Consider the following 22,865-nt stretch of genomic DNA (forward strand, 5'->3'; position numbering starts at 1 on the left):
ATTACATACCAGGCACTTTAAATAAAGTTTTTAATTGTGCTAAATCAAATAATCCTCATAATTACACTATCTGAGAGGTACTAATATTTCCCCAGTATACAGATGAGAAATTGAGGCACAGAGAAGTTTAATAACTTGCCCAAGGACACACAGCTGATAAGCAAAGCAACCAAGACTGGACACAGAAATGTCTGACCTGAAAGCCATGCACTGCGCAGCACAGCCTCTGCTGATGAGGCTAGAGAGGAGGTGACAAAGATCCAGGCAGCCTTGCTCTAAAGTATTCTTACCCACCTCTCTTATTTTAAAAAGAAGAAGAAAAAAAAAGCTGTAATTCATCTGTTTATATATGCAATATGCTTTATGTTGGTGTTATAAGCTGTTGTCCAGTTGGCCCCCAACTCATGGGGACCCATGCACAACAGAACAAAACGTTGCCTGGTCCTATGCCGTCCCTATGATCAGTTAGGGATCAGACCATTGTGACCCATAGGGTTTTCCTTGAACGATTTTTAAAAGCAGATTACCACGTCTTTCTTCTTATTCCTAGTCTTTGTCTGGAAGCTCCACGAAACTCCAGCAACAAGAAGCCTCCACTGACAAATGGTGGCTGCACATGAGGGACAGGGAATCGAACTCAGATCTCCCACATGGAAGGAAAGAATTCTACCAGTGAAACACCACTCCCCTCATGTGTTTTACAGAGGTTATTAATTTTTATATAAAATTTTAGAGCTATACTTTAATTTATTCAAAAATGGAACTAAATTATATTTATGTATGTCATCTGAAATGAAAGCCCCAGTAAAGCAAATACTGCCTTGTGAACATATAATTTAAGCATAAAGACATACAATCACAAAAGCTTTTGAAAGCATCCCTAGCGGGTTTTTCTTGCCTTCTTGCCAGCAAAAATAATATTCTAAATGATGATTATTATTATTCCAGTGATTACCAATCCTTTCTATAGTCTTTTTGGGGGGTATCACAAACTAATAATCCATTTTTTTCCCACTTTAACACAAATGCTACTTTTTGGCATTCTAAAGGGCTGAGGTACATATGCCATTTTTTTTGAAAAATCAAAACATTAAAAAACTGAAAATTATTAAAAAAAAAAAAAACCTGTTCTATAAGAAAAAAGGTATTCAAGGAAAGAAGATTTGCTTTGTAATCTAATTCAAAGGATTGCAATCTTTATGCCTGAGAATTATAAAAAGCTCTTCTGTTTAGGTGGAAGCACATAAATTACCTGCACCCTGAGACTCAGTCAGACGCTCCCGAATGCTGCATCCCTTCTTCCTTAATAAACTATGCAGCAACTTATATGTCACATTATATCAATTTCAGTCGTATAGGATTTTAGAGGCCTCCTTGCTGAAATTCTTCTATTATTAAATAATATTGTAAACTCTTTATACAAATTAATTAGATTGTAACTCCCTGAGGGCAGGGACAATGTTTTCCCGAACTTTACCACAGTACTTGTTAGCACAAAGCCCAGCCGCAAATGGTTGCTGAATTAACTCGTACAACTTGCTATAATTAAGGTAGAAATGCAATCACCCTGAATCATGTCCACATAACGCACCTAAATTGAATATACTTTGATTATCATAAAAAAGGATATTACGCACGCGCGCACGCACACACGTGCACGCTCACATACTTGGGTGTAATAGCTTTTTTCAAAAATAGAGCTTAGTACAAACTAGAGACATCATTTACATGCACAGCTGTGGAATGCCTGCGGACTGGTCCACCTGGCGGGCACCTCCCTTCCTCCCCTCTGCCCCTCCTCGGCGGACCAGGCTGTCCCCCAACCCCAGCCCCAGGCAGCAGATGGGCCAGGCGGAGATGCTGCCAGGAGGAACCAGCGCGGAGGGGGGCCGGCGCGCCCTCCTGTGAGGTCCCTGTCCAGTCGCAGGCCCTAGCTCATGCTCCCTCCAACTCCCCTGCTTCCAGCCACAGTTTACAAGGTCAGTCGCATCCCTTGTGCTTTCCCTCCCAGTCTAGCCTGCAGCTGTCAGCAGCAGTAAGGAGGGCAGGTGGAAAGAAGAACCAAAAAAACACCCTATTTGGACAAGTAATGACACTACAGGACAGAGTAGAACTGCCCCAAAGATATGCAAGGCCATAAATCTTGACCGAAGCAGACTGCCACATCTTTCTACCACACAGGGCAGAGGCAGTGGGTTCGAACTGCAAACCTTTTGGTTAACAGCCACCTTAACCACTGCGCCTCCAGGGCTCCTTTGTGCAAAGTAGAAACAGGAAAGGGAGGGCTCTTCCATAACTGTGCTGCTCAGTCCTCAAAGCCGGAGTCCCTCTCAGCCTAGCACCCCAGTCCCCAGCCTGTTCCTACCCCCTCTCTCAGCCTTATCCTCTCCCTCAAACTGTGAACAGGTGCAGCCCTGCCCCCGCAGAGGCACTCAGAAGTACTGGGCCCCTTCCTGGACCCCCTGCCTCAGGAGAGAGGGTGAGTAGCACCCTGGAATCTGCATTTTTAAGATTCCTCCTCTGCACCAAAGCTTGAAACCCAGTGTCCCTGTTTCTCTCTTCTCCAGGCTCAGCTCTGACAGCAAGCAGGCCCCAAGCAGCCTGAGAGATGTGTTTCTAACCACAAATAAACTCTCCCACCCAGGTTCCATTCCCTTACACATGTCCTTATCTGCCTTTAAATTGACCAAGCACCCTCACGAGCTCTCTTATTTAATTTTCACAACATTTACAAACACAGAGGCTGGTGCTCAAAGTGGTTTATGCCCCAAAGGCACACAGCTTGGTAAGTGGCAGGAATTACTTGAACCCAGGTGTTCCAATTCCAGTGAGTTTCTTTCCACCCTCTGGAGTTGCCCCCTTTCACATTTGTGGGCATTCAGTCACCTCATCTTGCAACAATATTTATATAGAAATATGTATTCTAAGTACAAATTGACTTGCAGAATTAAAAAACATAGCATATTCCTAAACTGAAACTAATCCATACTTACCCCAAAGCCCCACTGCCATCGAGTCAATTCTGCCACCTAGCGACCCTAGAGGATAGAGTAGAATTGCCCCATAAGGTTTCCAAGGAGCAACTGATGAATTCAAACTGCCAACCTTTCGGTTAGCAGCCATAGCGCTTAACCATTACGCCACCAGAGTGCTCTAAGTATCAGCTGCTAACCAAAAGGTTGGCAGTTCTAATCCACCAGGCAGTCCCTGAAAACCCTATGGTGCAGCTCTACTTTGTCCCATAGGTTTGCTATGAGTCAGAATTGACTCGACAGCAATGGGTTCTTGGTTTTTTAAAGAGTTTTAGCCTCCCTGAATCTCAAGTAACAAGTTGGTTAAAGGCTCTCCTTACATCTATCTGGACAAAGTTCTCAAATCAACCTTAAAAAGTTCTATATTCAACCCCTTCCTGATATTAACAACCCTATCTATCCCCAAGGGTCCATTCAGAATTTCAAAGTTTCTTTCCAGAAGCTGAAGCCATCAGTAAACCGTGTCCCTGTGCCACATCGACAATCCATCCTTGATGTTGAAGTCAATGTCATCTTTCTAAAGGTACAGTTCTGAGCACCTTGTCCCCTTGCTGGAAAGTCCCCCGTGACTTCCCTTTGCTCATACCATGCAGCCCACACTCCAGCCTATCCCAGTTAATCACCATGGCACATCCTTTATTCTGGCTGCACTGCTCAACAATCCCCAGAAACACCAAGTGCTTTAATGACTCTACCCCTTTGCTCCTGCCTGAGAACAAAACAAACCCTAATTTGTCCTTCAAAGGAATTCAAATGTGACTTTTTCTGCAGCTTTTCCTGCCACCCCAGCTGTGATAACTCTATTATAGAACCTAAACATCTAGTCATGTATACAACAGCTTCCTCTGCTAAACCGCAATGGCCTTGAGGTTGAGGCTGTTTAATTCATCTTTATGCCTGTATCTCTAACATTGTGCACAGCATCGAACATACTGTTCACCGGATTAAATTATTAACTAATATTATCTCAAGCCCCATCCCAGACCTACCGACTCAGAATCTACATTTTACCAAGACCTCCCAGGTGATTCATAAAGATTTCTAGGGGCAGAAGAATCTCAACACTGGAGTCACCAGGGAGTTTTGAACCTTACCAAGGCTTCCTTTCCACCTCCAAAGATTCTGAGTTAACTAGGTCCAGCACTGGGGTTTCTAAACGCTCTCAAAGTGATTCTAACGTGCAATCAGGGTTGAAAACACTGACCTAGAAGATGTTCAAATTGCATTCATTGGCCCCATCCTCAGAGATTCTGATTCAAGAGATCTCACTTGTGTGAGAAATCTAAATGTGTAATAAACCCTAAGATGACTTGCTACAGACCTAACTTTGAGAGGCACTGGCCTTATGTTAGGAAGTCCAATGAAGAGAGCCTATGATAACAATTCAGCTATGAGATGGAGAGACTTGGAAAGTAGTGATGAAATGGGCTTTATTAGGAATAAACCAACCAAACCAAACCCACTGCTATCGAGTCGATTCTGACTAATGGCGACCCTACAGGACGGAGGAGAACTGCCCCATAGAGTTTCCAAGGACTGCCTGGTGGATTTAAACTGCCAGCCTTTTGGTTAGCAGCCATAGCACTTAACCACTACGCCACCAGGGTTTCCTTTATTAGAAAGACGCAGATACAAATTCAAAGATAATCTAAAGGAGAAACTGACAAAACTTGATACCTGAAAATAATGGATTAAAAAAGGAAAAGAATTAAAGTTTAAAATCAAATTCCTTTTATTTCCTCTAGTAAGGAAGTCATTATTAAGAACATTCTTTACATTTTATATGACTTTTAAGTTATTTAGCTTCTCTGGGTCTCATTTTCACCAAGTGTAAAATGAGGGGGTTTTTTATGTGGTAACCTCTTAGCCTCTAGTCCCAGTACTTAATGACCTTGAATAAAACAAACCAGTTGCTACCCTGTGGATTCTGACTCAAGGCAGCCTGATGTGCGTCAGGGCAGAACTGTGCTCCATAGGTTTTCAATGGCTGATTTTTGAGAAGTAGATCACCAGGCTTTTCTTCCCAGGTGCCTCTGGGTGGACTCCAATGTCTCGGTTAGCAGCTGAGCACATTAACCTTTTGCATCACCTAGGGGCCCCAATGACCTTGAACAGATACTGTTTCCACTAATCCCTGGGTCTTCATGCTCTCCTTTGTGGCCTCCATGGCTACTTTCTATCTTCCTTTTGATCTTCCTGCTCTCCAAACTACAAAGCGTTGGTAGACTTGGCCTTTTCATTTGTGTTCTATTTTAAATGGGGAAAAATATAACTCTATTTTGAATAGACAAAGAAAGAATGCACTCAATTTATTAATAGAGATATTGCATCTCAAAGTGAGAAGCAGTACTGCTTTTAAAAATCACAGGCATGGCTTGAAGAAAAGTACTGCTCCTAGTAAGATCTGGAAAGTACTGCTCCTAGTAAGATCTGGAAAGTACTGCTCCTAGTAAGATCTGGAATTCAGAGTGGTCTACAGGATGATGGCTTTAAAGTTGACTTTAGTCAACTTGGGGAGCCCTGGGGGTGCAGTGGTTAAAGCAATTGACTGCTAACTGAAAGGTCAGCAGTTCGAAACCACCACAGCTTTGCAGGAGGAAGATGTGGCCAGCTGCTTCTGTAGGCACTTACAGCCTTGGAAAGGCTAAGGGATCAGTATGAGTCGGAATCAACTCAACAGCAGTGGGTTTGGTTTTTCTGGTTTTTAGTTCATTTGAGTCTCCTGCATATATTTGACATTTAGCATGTTGCGATGGTTAAGTGCATGGCTGCTAAATGAAAGGTTGGTGGTTCAAACCTACCCAGGGGCTCCATCGGAAAAATACCTGGCAATCTGCCTTCATAAAGATTACAGCCAAGAAAATCCCATGGTGCAATTCTACTGTTTCATGGGCTGAGTCAGAATCAACTCGACAGCACACAAAAACAACAGCAATTATGGTAATATCGTCTAACATCTGTTTATGATGTGCAGTTTACAAAGCACTTTCACATATTACATTAAAAAAAAAAAATCCAGGGATCCTTTTGAGGCAGGTAGGGCTCTGATTTTATGATAAGGTCCAAGATCAAAAGGCTGGAACACAGGAAGGCCCAGAGGAGAACTGGGCTCCGTAACTCTGGCCCCTGCCGTTGCCCTGACTCCAAGCTCAGGCATGAAAATGCTAATAAGCACATTCAAGCAAAAGGAGGCACTAGAAAATGCTTATAATAAAAAAAAATTTTTTTAAGTGAATATATGAAACCTGCAGAACACAGAAATTATACATTACCACCCCCAAGCAGAATGTAATTAGGCTTCTAAACCAAGAAATCAACAAAGTAATTTTTCACATATTTTAAATATTTATGTATAAACATAGTATATATGGTACCACAATTTCCTTAGTCATATAAATACTTAATACAACAATTACCCAACATACGTGTTTTTAATGCAATAAATTCCAACTTCCTTTAAAAATATTATTCTCACATAATGTGAATACAAATATTTTGAAATGCAGCAGTAATCTACATTAATAATTTTCATAAAGTAGCTTTCCCTTTATTGAAAAAAACACATTTTAGTGCTTTAAAGACAAGTAGCTAGATTAAATATACAACTGAAATAATAAATATATTAACACATGAATTTGAAGCCTCATTAAATACTTCTGGGCAAGCATAGCAAAGCCACAAAACTCTTGCAAACCTAAAGGAAAAAGTGTAGAGGCTGTACTTGTTCACTAGAGGAAAAAGAGACCCACCCACACACAACACACACCCAAGCCCCTCATATTAAGCAATTGATTTAACAAGCCTACTAACCAATACGCCATTCCAATCTTAAGGTTATGGATTTCCCCCAAACTGCACACCACCCTTGGACATCATAGTGTCTTGCTTATCCTTTATGTGATTAAGAAGATTTGCACCATTTTTACTATTTTTCTCTGTTTTTACACCAATGCGAAACCACCAACCAACACGATCAAAACCAATTCAGAACTTAATAGAGCTTTAAAAAATAAGTATGCAAAGACAAAATGGAAATTGATAGGTTGAGCATAAGTGATTCCTCCCAAAATGAGAAGTCAGCAGAGTGGTGCTATTGCTACAAGACCTATGAGTTCATGTTCCCATTAATGTATCTTTGACAGCTGCCTTAGGCTTTAGGTCTAAAACCTACAATTTGACAGATGTGACTAACACAGCCAGGAGGCCTTAACTTCTAAATCCCAAACTTCACTAGTGAGTTCACTCAACTGGCCTACTTTAGTTTCCTCACCTGCAAAATTCCAAGCGATAACTTTTAAGTTCCATATTTTTATAAATTTCCACAGAGATCAAAGATTAGAAAAGAGTGAGAAATAAGGTGCTATTTAAAAAATCTAAAAGTAGTTGGAAACAGTAGCACTGTGTTAGTTACATAAGTACTTTATGATTAGTATTAAAACCTGGAGAAAAAGATTCTGCGGTTTGACAACTGCAGCACTGAGAGGCTGTATTACAAAAAGCAGTGACTGTTGGTAGGAATTAAATAGGAAAATGCAGTGCCGAGCAGTAGCATTTAAGGCAAATTTTAATTGGTATAAAAATATGAATAAAGCCTCACTCTTCTCAAATACGACAATCTCCCCAAATTAAAAATTTGTCAAGAACAGCATGTTTTGTGAAGTGATTTATAAACTGTATTTAAAATATCACTGGTGCTACTGTATACTAGTAAACAGAATCACTCTCATCCTTCCTCAGTACAATGTGTAAACTCAGGTCTGTGGTGTGGCTTGGATAAAAGAATTATTTAAAATTTTCCAGGAGGCTCTAGTGAGCAGCTAAGATTGAGAACCATCAGTCTAGACCATCTCTCGCTTTACAAGTGCATAAGCTGAGGCTCAGAAAAACTAAATGCTTTGCTCAGGCACCCAGCTAGTTTGAAACAGGAGTAGAATCAGAAAACCAGACACTCTAAGGCAGTGTTTTCAAATTGTGGGTCATAACACTGGATCACGAAATCAGCTTAGTGGTTTATAAACAGCATTTTTTTTAAAAAAAATTTTATCACATAGCTTTGTAGATTATAAGGTTAAGTATTAGAAGCCTTGATGGTGCAGACGGTTAAGCATTTGGCTGCTAACCAGAAGGCTGATAGTTTCAACCCATTCAACAGCTCCTCGGGAGAATGACCTGGCAACTTGCGTCTGTATAGATTACAGCCAAGAAAATCCCATGGGGCAGTTCTACTCTGTCACATGGGGTCACGCTATCAGTCAGAATCCACTTGACAGCACCTAACATCATCATCATTACATGAAACTTTTATTTTAATTAAATATGTGCTGGTCAGCCTCCATTTACGTCTCCAGATCCATTCTCCCCCATTCTCTGCCTTGCGCCCTGCCCCAGGAGGCTAGCTCTACAGAATGCTTCAGTTGGGCCCCTTGCCCCTGGCTTCCAGGTGGCTCAGCCAATGAGAAGCACTAGCACGAGCTTAGACAGTGGGACAGGCATTTGGGGTTGCTCCTCTTGGGTGGCCCTGGTCCCACACCACAGCTCTGGCTGGGTTCAGCTCCTGACAAAGTTCCCCTTCCCTTCAGACCCAGAGGTGGTAGCAGCTTTCCATTGTTGAAGGTACCTGGGTGTTTCAGTATCACCTGTTCACACTTCAGAAAATCCTGTTTATTAAATCTGTTTCTTGCCAGGACACTGACATACATAACAGATACAAAGACAAACACGTGTATATGTTTGTTGTTGTTGTTAGTTGTCACCCAGTCAGCTCTTACTGGGTTGCATTTTCAGAAGTGTGAGCAGGTTTAACATAAACTGTATTGTTTATTGTAGGTCATGGTCCGAAAACTTTGAGAAACATCGCCCTAAGATACAGTCTCACGGTCATGATTCTTAGTACACCACTGCCTCCCTGGCTTATATATGGAGTTAAGGGGTTGAAGCTTCTAAAAACAAACATTTCAAGAACTTTCCTTTGTAACTGTTACCATTAAATAAGTAGTAAATAGTAACAGTTGCTACCATTAAATAATGGTCCTAACATCCGACCAAAAAATGTCCAAAAATAAAAAAATATTTATTAAAACAAATGATTTTACAATGCTTAATACTGCAACAGTGGATAGGACCACCTTGGTAGGTAGTAGGCTCTTCATCAATGAAGTTGATCAAACAAAGACTGCTTAGCACATATGGAGACGAATGAGAAACTGTAGTAGGGACCCCCAGGTGTATTTCTAACTCTTAAAAATCTGTGATTCTATCATGGAGCCTCAAGTTATAAAATTTCTTCCAAAATATAAATGAAGCAGTTTTTGTCATAGCTTAATATTTAGTCGTTGTACTTTTTTCTCATCAGCTACAGATTATCTCTTGATAAATAAAATATGCACTGCCTCTAAATTTGTCAATCAAAAAGTTATTTTAAAGTCCCCTACTAAAGAACTTGTTATGAGTTGGAATCAACTTGAGGGCACTCGGTTTGGTTTTGGGTTTGGTACTAAAGAACCGTATTTTGTCAGCTCAACTCTCTCATTCCGGGAGGGGGGAGGAAGGAGAGAGGAAATGAGGCCGCTTTCAAAACTCTAAACTCTGTTCCTCTTTGCAGGATCTGAGTGGCCTTTTCCTGCCTTGGCAGGTGGGGGGCTGGGGAGACTTGATCTGACATGGGTCTATGAGGGTAAAGGTGAGAGAAGGAACCAAGCAACCCAGGCCCAATCATTCTCCAGAACAATCTCTTATTTTGACCCATGGCCTCATGTAGGTGGATGGCAAAGACACAGTCTTTAGAGCTTGGTCTCTTTGTCTATCCATCATGTATCTGATGCCCAGTGCCCCAGGTATATGTATGTGGGATGGTTCTTGTACTGGACCTGCTTCCAAAGCCCGAAGGGGAGAGTCAAGCAAAGTGCCACGCTGTTACATCAATATGAAACTATATGTAAGTATGGGCATTCCTCTAAATCCAAATGCAAGCTATCCAATATAAGAGCATTCAAAGGAAATACAATTAAAAGAAAAGAAAATATGCAACAAAGTGGCACTAGATATTACATCCTTATTCTCAAGATTGTTACTGCAATCTGAAGCAGCAATGTTATTCCATATTTTACTACAAAGTAGTTAATGTTCACATATAACCATTCAAGAAAAATACAACTTCATTCTGTCACCGGATCTCAAAACAGTAATTCACGTTTGCTTTAGACACAACACACTCATCCCGTTCAGTTTTGCTTCTCAGGACATCCCTGTGGGGTAAGTAGGGCAGAGAGGGAAAGGCTCACAGAAGAAATAACTTGAAACTTAAACCAAGCTTAACCACTGTGGACTGGAGCTGAAGCCTCTGCCTCATCCACTGTACCATGCTGCCTCCCCAAGGTGAACTTATCTAACCTGCACACTGGCCATGTTTTTCCGGCTGGGTACTGAAAATAGATTTTTTCTAGCCTTGAATCCACATAATATATATATATATATATATATATATATATATATATATATCGTCTTTTCTATTATCAACCTTTCTAAGCCCATTAAAACACACAGTGATGACTCTGGCCTCTTGAGACTGAGTGGCCTCAAGTGTAGGCTGTGATCTCAGGGAAGCCGATTTGCGGTGTTCCTCTGTCTATAAAAAAAAAAAAAATTACTGACCCCTAACTCTTGGTTAAGGAGGCTTTGGGTCACTAAGGGATTTGAAAAGATACCTTGGGATCAACCACCAGTAATTAAATAATTCAGTAGCCAAAGCCCATTAATGGCACTATATAAAAAAGGCAACGTTATAAATTAGGCCCACTATCCAAATTGGCATTTAGCAAAATGTATGTAAGGAAACAAAGGTCCACAACGTATGACTGTTTCAACTTTTTTTTTCATCATATCCCTACGCACCATCCATTTTGTGCACGACAGAGGGAGGGGAGGGGTACGGTGCCCTCCTCACCAAATGTTTCCAGGCCAGCAGGGAGGGTTAAGGCGCCGGGTGCACAAAACACAACACAACGTGGAAAGTGACGTGCCGTGGGGAATTACAAAGTGCCCAAGACGATATTTGCAGTCGAGAAGAAAAAAACACTCAAATTTAATTACAAGTTTAGTTAACTTTCTAGGACAGGGAACGTGCTTTTTCTTGGAGTTCTACTGAATCGCTTCCAACCCAAAGCAAGCAAGCCATCCTCGCGGTCAGGAGCCCAGATAACGGGAAGGCAGTAGGTCCGCACCAATCAGCAGCGCCCAAGTCTAGTTAGCGCAAACCTGCCAGTTCGCAGCCAGGCCGGGCAGCTGTTGATCCCGGGGCCATTTTTCTTAAAGCAGTGACAGCGGATGAGAAGGGTGGGAACGGGCGTGAGCCAGGGAGAGAAGAAGGGAGGGAGGGAGGAAGTACGAATGTCCCAGGAAGAAAAGTCAAAGAGGGTTGCAAACTGGCCGGGAGCGGCTGGTAGTGCTCCGCGGCGGCGAAGAGGGAGGGAAGGGAGGGGGGTCCACGCCTCAAAGTTCCGCGTCCCGGCGGCGGGGCGCCCGCGCGCCCGGGGCTGCTCACCTAGCAGGAGCGTGGTCCACGTCCGGCCGCGCCCCGCGCGCCGCAGGCCCAGCGCCCCGCGCAGCCCGGCCGCCAGGCGCCCCCCGAGGCCGCCCCCGGCGGGCGGCGCAGAGGGCTCGGCGCGGGGCCCCTTCCTGCCCCCGGCGCCCTTGCGCCCGGGGGACGGGGGCGCGCGCTCAGGCCCGGGCTCCCCGGCGCCGACGTCCGGGGCTCCCCTCAGCGGCGACTGCGAGGCGCGGGGCGGCTTGGGGGCCGCCTCCCGGTGCTTGTTCCGCGCCTGCAGGACCATCTTGGCATAGTCGCGCCCGCTCACTGCGCGCGCCCGGACGGCGGCCGAGGAACAGCGGGCTGACAAGGCGGTCCAGGCGCCGCTCACTCTCCGGCGGGCGGGCAGTGGGCGGACCGCCCCTCCCCGCCAGCCGGGAGGCGGGGAGAGCACGAAGGCCAGGCGACGGCTGCCTGGCTGGCTGTGCGGCCGGGAGGCGGTGCCGGACTCGCGCGCCAGCCGCCGTTGCCGCCGTTCTGGTTGTCACGGCGACCGCAGAACGCCGGGGGGCGGGGGCGGCGCCTCGGGGGCGGGGATACCCTGAGAGTGGCTGCGGCCCCGCCCCGCTGCCCCTCGGCGCCGGACGCGCGCTCCGGACCAGCAATCGCGCACGCGCGGACTTCCGGCGCGGGCGGAGGCCAGACCTCGTGGACCGCTCGCGACCCCTACCCTGCTGCAGGGCCCGCGCGGCACTGGGCCGGGGAGGGAAAGCAAGCAGACGGCCTTCCGGAATCGGCTGCCTCTTCCCTTCTAGAAGTGGCCGGGAACAAGGAAGAGCGCCCCTCGAGGGTGGGGGACGCTTTTCAAAGTTTCAGACCCGATTCAGGCTGCGCGTGGGGTCCAGGGGGTGCGTCATGGGGATGGCGAGGGCGAGAACAGAGGCCGCGGGACCCGGAGGAGCTGCTGGGACGTCCGCGGAGGGGCGCTGTGTGTGCACTCCGAGCGCCCTAGCTCGGCAGCTGCTAGCGTGTAAGATGAAAATAAAGCCACGGTGTCACTTTACTCCACAACGTATGGCCTCTCAGAACGCAGCCGAGGGCAGTTCCCGGGTCCACACATAGGAAGAACGGGCACAACTCGGTTTAAAATGGCAGCGAAGTAGCTCAAATGTGGAGCTGATAAAGGTGGAGGCACAAGTGTGTGCCTAAGCCATTAAAACTATGAACTGAAAACCAGAATAGAAACCCAGGCTGAAGGTGATAAAGCTGAACAACCCGAGAAGGAAAGATTATCACGAAGTATGTTCTGCCAGTTCTACATTCTGTAACCTTGTCGCTTAATAGAAAGCAGAAAAACGTCATTTGCTGATAAAATACGAGATTATAGAGGAAGACGTGTTTTCTTTCACATGATAGCGGGATGCATGAATGAATGAAGCCCAGGAAGGTTAAGAAAAACAGATCCCGGGTCTCCCCACTATTCTCCTTCCCTGCCTTCTTTGCTGAAAACTCTCGGTCCTCTTGGATTACAACCAAGAGGTCCTCTTCCTTGCTGTGTCCTGTGGGCTTGTTCCCACAAGTTGTCTTTTAAATTACAACTTTGTAAATTAAGCCACGTTGTTCTGATGATCTCCATTGTAATTCCAGGGTCCTCACCCTTTTAAGTTTCTCTGCCCAGTATTTTTTTTTTTTTTTAATACCAGCATTCATTCGTTCTTAGGCTTTTATTTAAGGGATAATGAATTCTTTTGTAAAGGGGGAAAAAATTGCCATGCTAATTAGTAATCCCTCATATTTTGTATATTTTGTGAATTTGGATTTTCAGATGTTGCCTTTATTGGAGCAGGGAACAACTATTTTTAGATACTGGCTTTTGAAAAATGATTGAAAGTGAGATTGCAGAATGCCTTCATTCTGAAACAATGTGTCAGATGGATCCAATGTTACCCTCTGCGATTAGTATTGAAATTTTTACCTATCACCTTAAAAGCGACCTAATTCAATGTGTATTAAAGGTAATACCAATAATTTGCTGACTGATTTTTTTTTTTTTTTTGAGAAAAAAATAACTTGAAAGACACATGGAATATAAGAGATTCCACACTGAGCTATTGGATTGTCTCCTCTACATGGTAGGCCCTGGATTCAGGAACCTCCTCCTTTCAACTTGGTACCATCTTAGGAGAGAAGATACTTGTTGAATGAATAAATGAGTGAATAAATGCAGGAGATAACGTAATCAAATGGTCATTCATAACACTCTGCCTGTAGTGCACAGTAGGGAGCCCTGGTGGCAAAATGGTTAAATGCTCAGAGGCTGACCTGGTTCAAACCCATCCACTCAGTGGGAGAAAGACGTGTAATCTTTCCTTAAAGATCGCAGTCTTTGAAACCCTATGAGGCAGTTCTACTCTGTCTTACAGGGTTGGTATGAGTCAGAATCGACTCGTTGGCAGTGGGTTTTTAGTACTGCACAGGAAAGTTAATTCTAGCCTGCCTTTCCCATTCCATCTCGAGTCTCTGGAGGGCAAGGACTAGGTCCTGCTCATCTTCATTTTGCCTCCCTGAGCCTAGCCCAGGCTAGTGAATTGGCTACCTGGTTGGAGGGAGGCTCTGGGAAACATATGTGTGAGGCATAGGGTCTTCATCAGTTTTGTAAACTTTTATCGTGAGTTTTTATCAGTTCCACAAATGCTGACTGAGTTCTCTTCTTGGCTTGGCAACCTTGTGGAGAATCCCAGAGGGGATAGGTTGGAGGTTTTGGTTTAAAAAATGATAATTTTAGGCCCAGGTTCCAGTCCCTTCTGTGACACATATGAGCCCCATAACCTTGGCCAATTTACCTGACCTTCTGAGTCTCAGTTTCTTTGCCCCTAAAATGGGGATGATTACCTCACAGGTTTATAAAACTTAAATAAGATAATGTATGCAACCAAACCAAAAACCAAACCCGTTGGCATCAAGTCAATTCTGACTCATAGCGACCCTATAGGTTAGAGTAGAACTGCCCCATAGAGTTTCGAAGAAGCACCTGGTGGATTCAAACTGCTGACCTTTTGGTTAGCAGCTGTGGCACTTAACCACTACACCACCAGGGGTCCCAATGTGTGCAAAGTTTCTAGCAATTACTTCAATCAAAGTAAGTCCTCGGTAAATTTCAGAGCAATGAATGATGTACAAAGAGTATGGCAAGCCCTCTGTCCTCCCAGAGGCTGAAAGCTGACAATGCAGGGTGGGGTGTGAGCAACGGGAGGATGCAGTGGAGTAGAGGGCAGGAGAGCAAGGACAGCTGGGTGATCTTAGGACCAGTCCTACCCTCAGGCTTCAAGCTTCTCAGCTATCAAACGTTTCTTCTCAGGAGTTGACCCGCCTGACTGGTTCCTGCTTCCCATATGTGCTTTACAAAGGATGCCCATTTGGTGGGTCACTAAGCCTGGATAAAACAGTAAGCAGCTCCTAATGTTCCCCCCGCAAAAGGAGGATGTTTCACACAGGGAATGTGATAGAGAAGAAACTGGTAGAGTCATGGAAGGTTACATGCCAGATTTCAATTTATCCTTATATCTATGAGAACCACAAGGGCAGGGAGTGTAGTTTATTCCTGTCTGTATCTTTAGGCCAGTGCCTGCCACATAGTGGTGGATGTCAAAAAAGGTTTGAGAGGCTGAAAGCTGCATTTTAAAAAATGTGTTGTGCACGGATGATCCTATGAATTAATCGAGGGTTATACTGATCGACTCGATGGCACTGGGGTTCTGGTTTTGTACTGAATTTAGATTAAGCATTATAATCGCTCATCATCTTTAATGTGCTTTTCTTTCCAGGAGTTCCAGATGCACCAGGAAGGTACTTCCTTATGAGACACTGCAGAAACACTGGGCAAAAGCATTTCACACACACACAGGGACCTGAAGGAGTAGCTACTCATGAAGAATTCTTGGTCTGGTCTGTGGGGCACAAACCCAATTCTTTTCTCCCTGAAAGTTATGCTTTAGGCATTGAAATAAAAGCTTTTAATTAAAAAAAATGTTTTTTTCTTTAACCTTGGCCATGGGGAGGAAAGAGATTAAAAGAAGAAAATGAGCATACTATAAAGAATTACTTAGAGGAAGACAAAGAAATGCAGAAAAATAAAGCTTAGCGATATTAAAGTTTAGAGACCAGGAAAATATCATTAGAAGGGCGATGAAAAGCTAAATCTGGTGAAGAGAAGACTGTGCTGGGAACAAGTTTTCTTATTTCCCTACATTGTCATGTTAAAGGCACCATTTGGAATGCCTAAATTATTCCCACTTGCTCTCCTAACTATAGAGTGAACAGCTAAAGAAGGACCTTGACTATAACATTTATTTCTCCTTTCCTTGGAGTAGAGTTGTGCTCCATGGGGTTTTCCATGGCTGATTTTTTGGAAGTAGATCACCAGGCCTTTCTTCCGAGGATTCTCTGGGCAGAATCAAATCTTTTGGTTAACAGCTGAGCATGTTAACCATCACCCAGGGACTGTATGAGAAGACCTTGCATAATCCCAGCTCACTTCCCAGAAACCTAAACTGAGCCCAATACAGTGTATCTGTGTAGCATTCAACTTTCAGCAAAGCTCCAACATTAACTTGTCACTGTGTTGTCATGTATTCCTGTAGTCTCTAGTGAGAACAAATGTAAATTACTACTTTATTGCTTTTCAGATTTTATCTTCTGTCTTTCCTGTAGCTGACCTTGTAATTTAAACTGTTCATGCTCCAGTGAGTGTTCCCAAGAAACTCAGAGAGTTCATTATTAGTCCTAGTTACAGTGCATAGTCAAGAACCACTCTGTTGCACAGGAGCCTGTCTCTTAAAAATGCATTTCATGTTATCGAGGGCTTACTATGTCCTTAGTACCTCCTTAGATATTACAGACATTAAAAATTCATATACTAAGTCACCATCCCCAAAGGGCTTACAGTTTAGCTGAAGAGTCAAAGTAAGATAGAACAAAATAGAGTTATGTAGCAAGGCATGTGATTCAGAGCATGCATATGGGAAGACTTCCAAAGAGAAGAGACAACAGCTATGACTGCAGACTTTTCAGAAAGAGGTGATACTTGGTCTAGCCCTTGTTGGAAGATAAAGTTTTGTCTGAAGAGACAGGAACATGGAAAAGAAGTCATAGACGGGGAGCAGCACAACATATTTCTGAACCCCTGGACAGTGCTCACATGAACAGCTTAAGTCCTATTTGAAGTGAAAAAGAGGAGAAATAATTAATGTAGGCTTGAGGGATAAATGAACATATGTAAGAAATAAATGAATGAACTAATGAATGAAGAATGAAATAACCAGAGTGCCCAGCCTGGATCATGGCTTTCAGAGCCCCCTAAACCAATGCCGAGCTCCCCATCATACCCCAGGTGGCCTCAGGAATGCTGGGAGCCAATGAATTCCACTCCCAGTCTGTTGCCTGGGCCATGGCTTTTGTGCATCCAATGTTCCACTGCTGGCTCCTTGCCGGAGGAAGGATGGTGAATGATTCACTTAGACACCACATGGTCAGTCTCCCATCCCCATTATTCAGGGTAAGCTCCTGGGTGTATCAGGCAATATTTCTTCTCAGCCCAAGCTGTTCCCCTAGTCCAGCCTTTACCGTGCGCTCCCTGGAGCCATGGATCCTTGATATAGCCCCGATACACCCAGCTCTTTTCTGTGGCCTCCACTCCTTAGCTCTTTCCAGAGGACTCTTCTTTTGAGGCAGATGCATTTCTCCACAGTCCCCTTTCTGCTCTTCCCCAGAGCTCCTTTCTGCCTCCTGTAAAATTTCTCTGAGCTCCTTATCATCTCTACACTTCCTCATTGCTATCAGCAACTGCCACAACTTCCTGCCCCGCCACCTCCCGTTTACTCTCATTCTGGCCCCTGTCTCCCCAGTTCCTACCAATATTAGAAATGACTTCAGTATCTTTCCAACACTGAGCCTCTCATGTCCTTGACATCTTCATCTCTCGGGACCTACACCCCTATTCCCTATCAGCTGGTCTCACCATGCATCTGTCATCAATCCACCCTGACTTGGCCTCTGCATTTTAAAACTCAAAAATTCCATTCTCCACTTCTGACCTCCAAGGCCTCCAGGTCTCTTGGTTATTCCACCTCAAGGCGCTCTTGGGTCCCTGGTCCCCTCCAACTCTCACCCAGGTGCCAGGACCCATCACTGCAAATTCTTTTCTGCCAGGATCCCCAGCTTCCATCCCTGCATGGTCACGCCAGCTCACTCACCTGGAAAAAATCCCACTTTCCAACTTTAGATCTATACCCATGCTACTGAGAAGTAATTGCCACAACTTGGAAGACAGTAGCCCCTGTGGATTCTTAGTTTCCATCAGTAACTGGACCCTCAATGCTGCCCAGAAACACTTATACACTTATACATTCCCCTGGTCCAGTCTACCATTCTCCAGAGTAGTTACAGCAAATGTGTACTAATCTCTCAAACCTGCCACGTTATCACCACTTCCCACAATCCCAAAAGAGACCCTTTGCTCCTACTTCACAGAGAAACTTGACATCGTCAGACTGGAGCTACCCGTTATCCTGATGCACACCCACAAACTGGCCCAAGACCATTCTTCCCCCATCATGAGGAGTAGGCCTTCTTCCACTCACAGTCAACTTCTCCTCCGGGGGTTGGCCTTTCCCATCCTATCACCATGGTGCCTCACTTCACCCACTATCTCCCTCGGTCTTCTCTTCTACTCTTTTGGCTGCTTCCCAAGAACCTTCAGTTTGCCCAAGTGGCTATTATCTTAATTGAAACCCTCCCCCAAACCAATATCTCCAGAAGGCAACCATCCCATCTGTTCCCTCCATGCACCAGAACTCTTGGTATAGTTCATTGTACCTGCTATTTCTGCTTCCTTATTTCCCAGTTACTATCAAGCTCACTATGAGTTGGAATCAACTTGACAGTAATGGGTTTGGTTTATCAAGCTCACTAAAGTTTGGCATTTGCAGCTAACCCTCCACAGAATGCTCTTGCCAAGATCACTAATGACCTCCATGTTGCTAGGTTTGTAGAGCACACCAGTCTTTATCTTACTTATCATCTGACCATTCCCTTCCCTTGGTTTCTGTGACCCACACACTCTGACATCTTTTTGGCTGCTCTTTCCCAGTATGCCCTGAAGACGCCTCTTTTTCACTAAATGTTGGTGCCCCTATGCTTTAAAAATTAGCCTCTCCTTTTTTCACTGTGAGTTAATGGGAAAATTGTGGGACAAAAGGAAAGAGCTTGTTCCTATTCTTTATGACCTGCCCCAAAAGGGCGTATGAAAATGATGCTCTTAAATTTTCAAAAGTAGCTTGTTTCTTTGGGGTGCAGCAGGGAAGGAGGAAGAGGCAGCACTGAGTGAGTACACAGCCCAAAATTCCATCCTTGGTCCTATAACTGCACATTCCATGGACTTCCACTCATGTTCTGGGGGTGACTGGGGATGGGTGTAATGATATTAATGATGGTTTGGGCCAGTGCTTTCCTTGACATTGAGCCGTTCTCAACACTCACTTGTTCAAAAGGGGAAAGTCATAGAGTTAGGTTAGACTCTGAATACTCCCACCAAACAGATGCCACAGTAATCCCACCCAGAGATTGGTCCAAAGGCTGTATCTTGCTTTATGCAATCATTTTAGTCATGCTTGGATCTCAAACAGTCTGTGGGCAAGTTGGCACTGGCCAACTTGTTCCTTTCACATCTTGTTATAGCACTTGCAATTCACACACAGACTAAGTGTTTGTTCTCCTTCCCTCATCTCCTGAGATGATATAAACACAAAAGGACTTTAAAAAAATTATCTCCAAAGAACACAACTCCTTTATTACTGGCTTCAAAGCTCTCATCTACAATATTATTTTTTTCACAGGAGTTAGACTTACATGGAGAATCTCTGTGAATTACTTGACGTAACATAGAGAACCACATAGTACAAGATCCAGCCCTTGGCAGCAGCCCTGTATGACCTGAGCCAGGCTGGGGCATCCTTGCAGCCCTATGGCCAGAGTGGATATACAATGAAATGCAGACATTCAGAAGGTAAAGTGCTACAAGTTAGTGAGTTAAACACAAATATTTTAAAAATTAGTTTTCCTTAATGCAACCTTAGTGTTCTGAATTTCTCTTCTTCTATGACTATTTTTGACAAATGTGTGCACTTTAGGAGCTTTTGAGTAAGTAGATTGTTGAAGGGGAAAGAGTGGGATGAGACAAGAGAAGGACCAAGGACCTTAACAAGACCAGCCCAGTGAACAGAGAGAGGAGGCGGAGAGGATAGGAAAGGGGCAAGTTCTAAGACCAGAAGTTCATTTGAGTAGGAAAGCTTGGAGATGAGGCAGCACTGAGGTTGGAAGTCTTTCATGCAGTTGAGCATGGTTGCCTCAGGGAAGCTTCTCTGAAACCCCAGGACTGGGCACCTCCTAAACCCCAAACCTTCTCATCACTTCTTCTCCTCAGCAGAGGAGAAGCTTTGCTTTTGCCTAGTTTATTTACTGGGATTCCAGGTACTATTTTATGTTCAAGATGATGTTATTGCCTTAAGAAATGAAGTCAAACAACATGTCTGGAAAAGTTACTTAAAATGCAAATTATCAGCCCCTACCCTAGAGATTCTGATCAAGGCATTTGGAGTAGGGCTTCAAGCCTACATTTCTAGCCAGAGGATTCTGGTGCAGGTGGTTCCTGACCACATCTTGAGAAATGCTGTCCTAGATGGTAGCTTAAGGTTCATTGACCCCAAAGGAATCACCTCAGGGGTTTGGATGCCACATTTTCTGGGAAGTCAGCATTCATTGTTTTGCATTTTTTTAAAGACAAATGAATATTTTCTCAAATTCTTCTATTAAATATTTAATAATCTGTGCATCTGTGAAGGACATATTCAGGAGAAGCTAACAATTTTGTCTGTAGAAATAAGAGAAAAAACAATAGAGGTACCTCTTCACAAGTTTACCCTTCGTCCTTCTGTTTGGAGTCATATTTTGGAGGAATCGCTGTTGAATGTCCATAATAATTCTTCTTTAGTAGTTAAAGATGGGTCTTGGAAACAGATCTTGAAAATACTGCCAAGAAAATGAGGTGGGTAACAATAGGCCATGTACTATTTATAAAAACTTTTTTAAAAGGTTACACAGAGCATTATTTTCAGAGCTGGAAGGGCCTTCAGTGTCACCTGTGCCTTCTCTTGGAAGCTGAGAGGGGGACTGCAGCTGCTTAGTGGGTACGAACAGGACTCCACGTTTCACTCTGAGTTCTGGCACCATTAAATTCACCCGGGAGCCCTTTAGTGAAAGCTGATGCCTAGGCCTCACCCCAGGCCAGAGGTATCAGGGTAGGAGGGCACCTATACCCTCAAGAAGTTCCCCAGGTGATTCTGTCACATGGCAAAACTGAGTCCTACAGTCTTAGGGAGAGAATCAATGACCTCTGTTCTTATTCCTTGATGATATGATAGATTTTTTTAAACATATAAAAATTTTTCCTAACATGGAGTCTATAAAGTAAAATGTGTTTGAATTGTGGTGTCAGCCAAGAATATGGAATATACTGTGGACTGCCAGAAGAACGAATCAGTCTTAGAAGAAATACACTAAGAATGCTTCTTAGAAGCGAGAGTGGTGAGACTTTGGCTCACTTACTTTGGACATGTCATCAGGAAAGACCAGTTGCTAGAAAAGGACATACTGTCTGGTAAATTAGAGGGTCAGTGAAAACGAGGGAAACCATTGATGGAATGGATTGACACAATAGCCACAACAAAGGACTCAGACCTATCAAAGATGGTGAAGATTGTTGGCCCAGGACTGGCAACGTTTCATTCCGTCATGTGTAGGTTTACCAGGAGTCAGAGCTAACTGAAAACAACAGGATAAGAGGAAAAAACGATGAAGTAAAAAGGAACGCAGGATGTCCCTCTGGTTGCAAGCCAAATCACAAAAGTAGGTTTCACACATCTGAAACAGACCTTTGTCCCGGCACTGGTCTCTATTAGAGTCCCTCTTTTCTAGCCCCTCCAACACCTAGTTCAGGTTGAAAATGCGTATATAATCTGTAGTACGCAGCTGGTCCCCAATATTGGCTGGAACATCAGTTTGGAACTTTAACCTGGTACACCAGGGATGCACCTTCTAGGTGACCGCTCCTCCCCTCTGCCTAGCCCCTGCTTTGTACAGTTCTGGCAACTCAAGCTGGGATCCCCCTCATTGCCTCCTCCTGGACTGGCCAGAAACACAGAGAGCCTGAAAATGATGGATGTCAGGAAGGGGAAATGAATCAAGGTGCAAGTGTGAGGAGCCAGTGAAGAGAGCCAAGAAATGTTTTGGAGAAAAGCTGCTCGTGCCCAACCCCATTTTTCCTGGAGTTACCCAAGCACAAGACACATTGCAGGAGCTAGCCAAGGAAGAGGCCTGTGGAATTTTAAGTATCATGAAAACAAAAGAAATGCAGACTTACGTGGCCTGTGTATTTATGGACAGGCACGAGTCAATGCAGTAATCGTGCATTTGTTCTTTACGCCCCAAGACAACTGGCAAATCACCAAGGAAAACCCTCAGAAAAGGAAAAAAAAGCTCCACCATAACAAATAATAATAACTCCTAAAAACTAGCTTTTACTAGGTTCCAGGCACTAAATCTTTTACATACATTAACTTATTTAATCACCACGGCAACCTATATGGTACATACTTTCATGATCCCCAATTTGCAGGGGAGAAAGTACAGGCTAAGTAACTTGCTTGAAGTTGCCCAAGTTAGAGGTGAAACGGGGTATGCACCCAGACAGGATCTCTATGATTAACTGTTGGCACTACACTGTCTTGTGAAGTGGAGAATTTATAAATGACACCGTGAGTTGTGGTTCCTGAAAGACCTGAAAATTGTGTCCTTGAAAAGAAAGGCCAAAGAGCCCATCCTGTAATTGTGGACCTTCACAAAAAAGAATGCTCAGTGCAACTGAGCGTGGCACGTCACCGGGTTTAACTTAAAATTCTCTTTAATTTATGTCTTAGAACTAAGTCATTTGCAGGCTTTGGGACTTTATAATTAGCAAAAATGACGTGCACCACAGCTGACAGTCCATTGCAACACCCCAGAGTGTTGTGACACCACCAGTACTGGGAACTACTGGCCTGGAAAACAGACCAAAGTGGAAAGATATTTATGTAACTGGGTTGGAAAAGAAAGCTGGAAGGCATATAAAACTAGACATCAACAGTATGTGTCAGGCCTCCCAGCTTAGAGCCTTGCTGGAAAAGTGGGCAGAAAAGCATCTAGCAGAGAAGCAAACA

The 22,865-nt window shown here is 44.1% G+C and overlaps 1 protein-coding gene across 2 annotated transcripts in view; it reads right to left on the reverse strand.

Annotated features, from left to right (window-relative positions):
- DPY19L1 (dpy-19 like C-mannosyltransferase 1) overlaps window positions 1-12,011 on the reverse strand; it is a 117,647-nt gene extending 105,636 nt beyond the window's left edge. For both annotated transcript variants that reach the window (XM_049893287.1, XM_049893286.1), the window contains exon 1: window positions 11,572-12,011. In XM_049893287.1, coding sequence (XP_049749244.1) covers window positions 11,572-11,860 — 289 coding nt within the window. In that variant the 5' untranslated portion in view covers window positions 11,861-12,011. The remainder of the gene's footprint in view (window positions 1-11,571) is intronic.
- Between the last annotated feature and the right edge of the window lie 10,854 nt (window positions 12,012-22,865).

Source organism: Elephas maximus, chromosome 8 (assembly GCF_024166365.1).
Source record: "Elephas maximus indicus isolate mEleMax1 chromosome 8, mEleMax1 primary haplotype, whole genome shotgun sequence".
In the NCBI taxonomy this organism is placed as follows: domain Eukaryota; kingdom Metazoa; phylum Chordata; class Mammalia; order Proboscidea; family Elephantidae; genus Elephas; species Elephas maximus.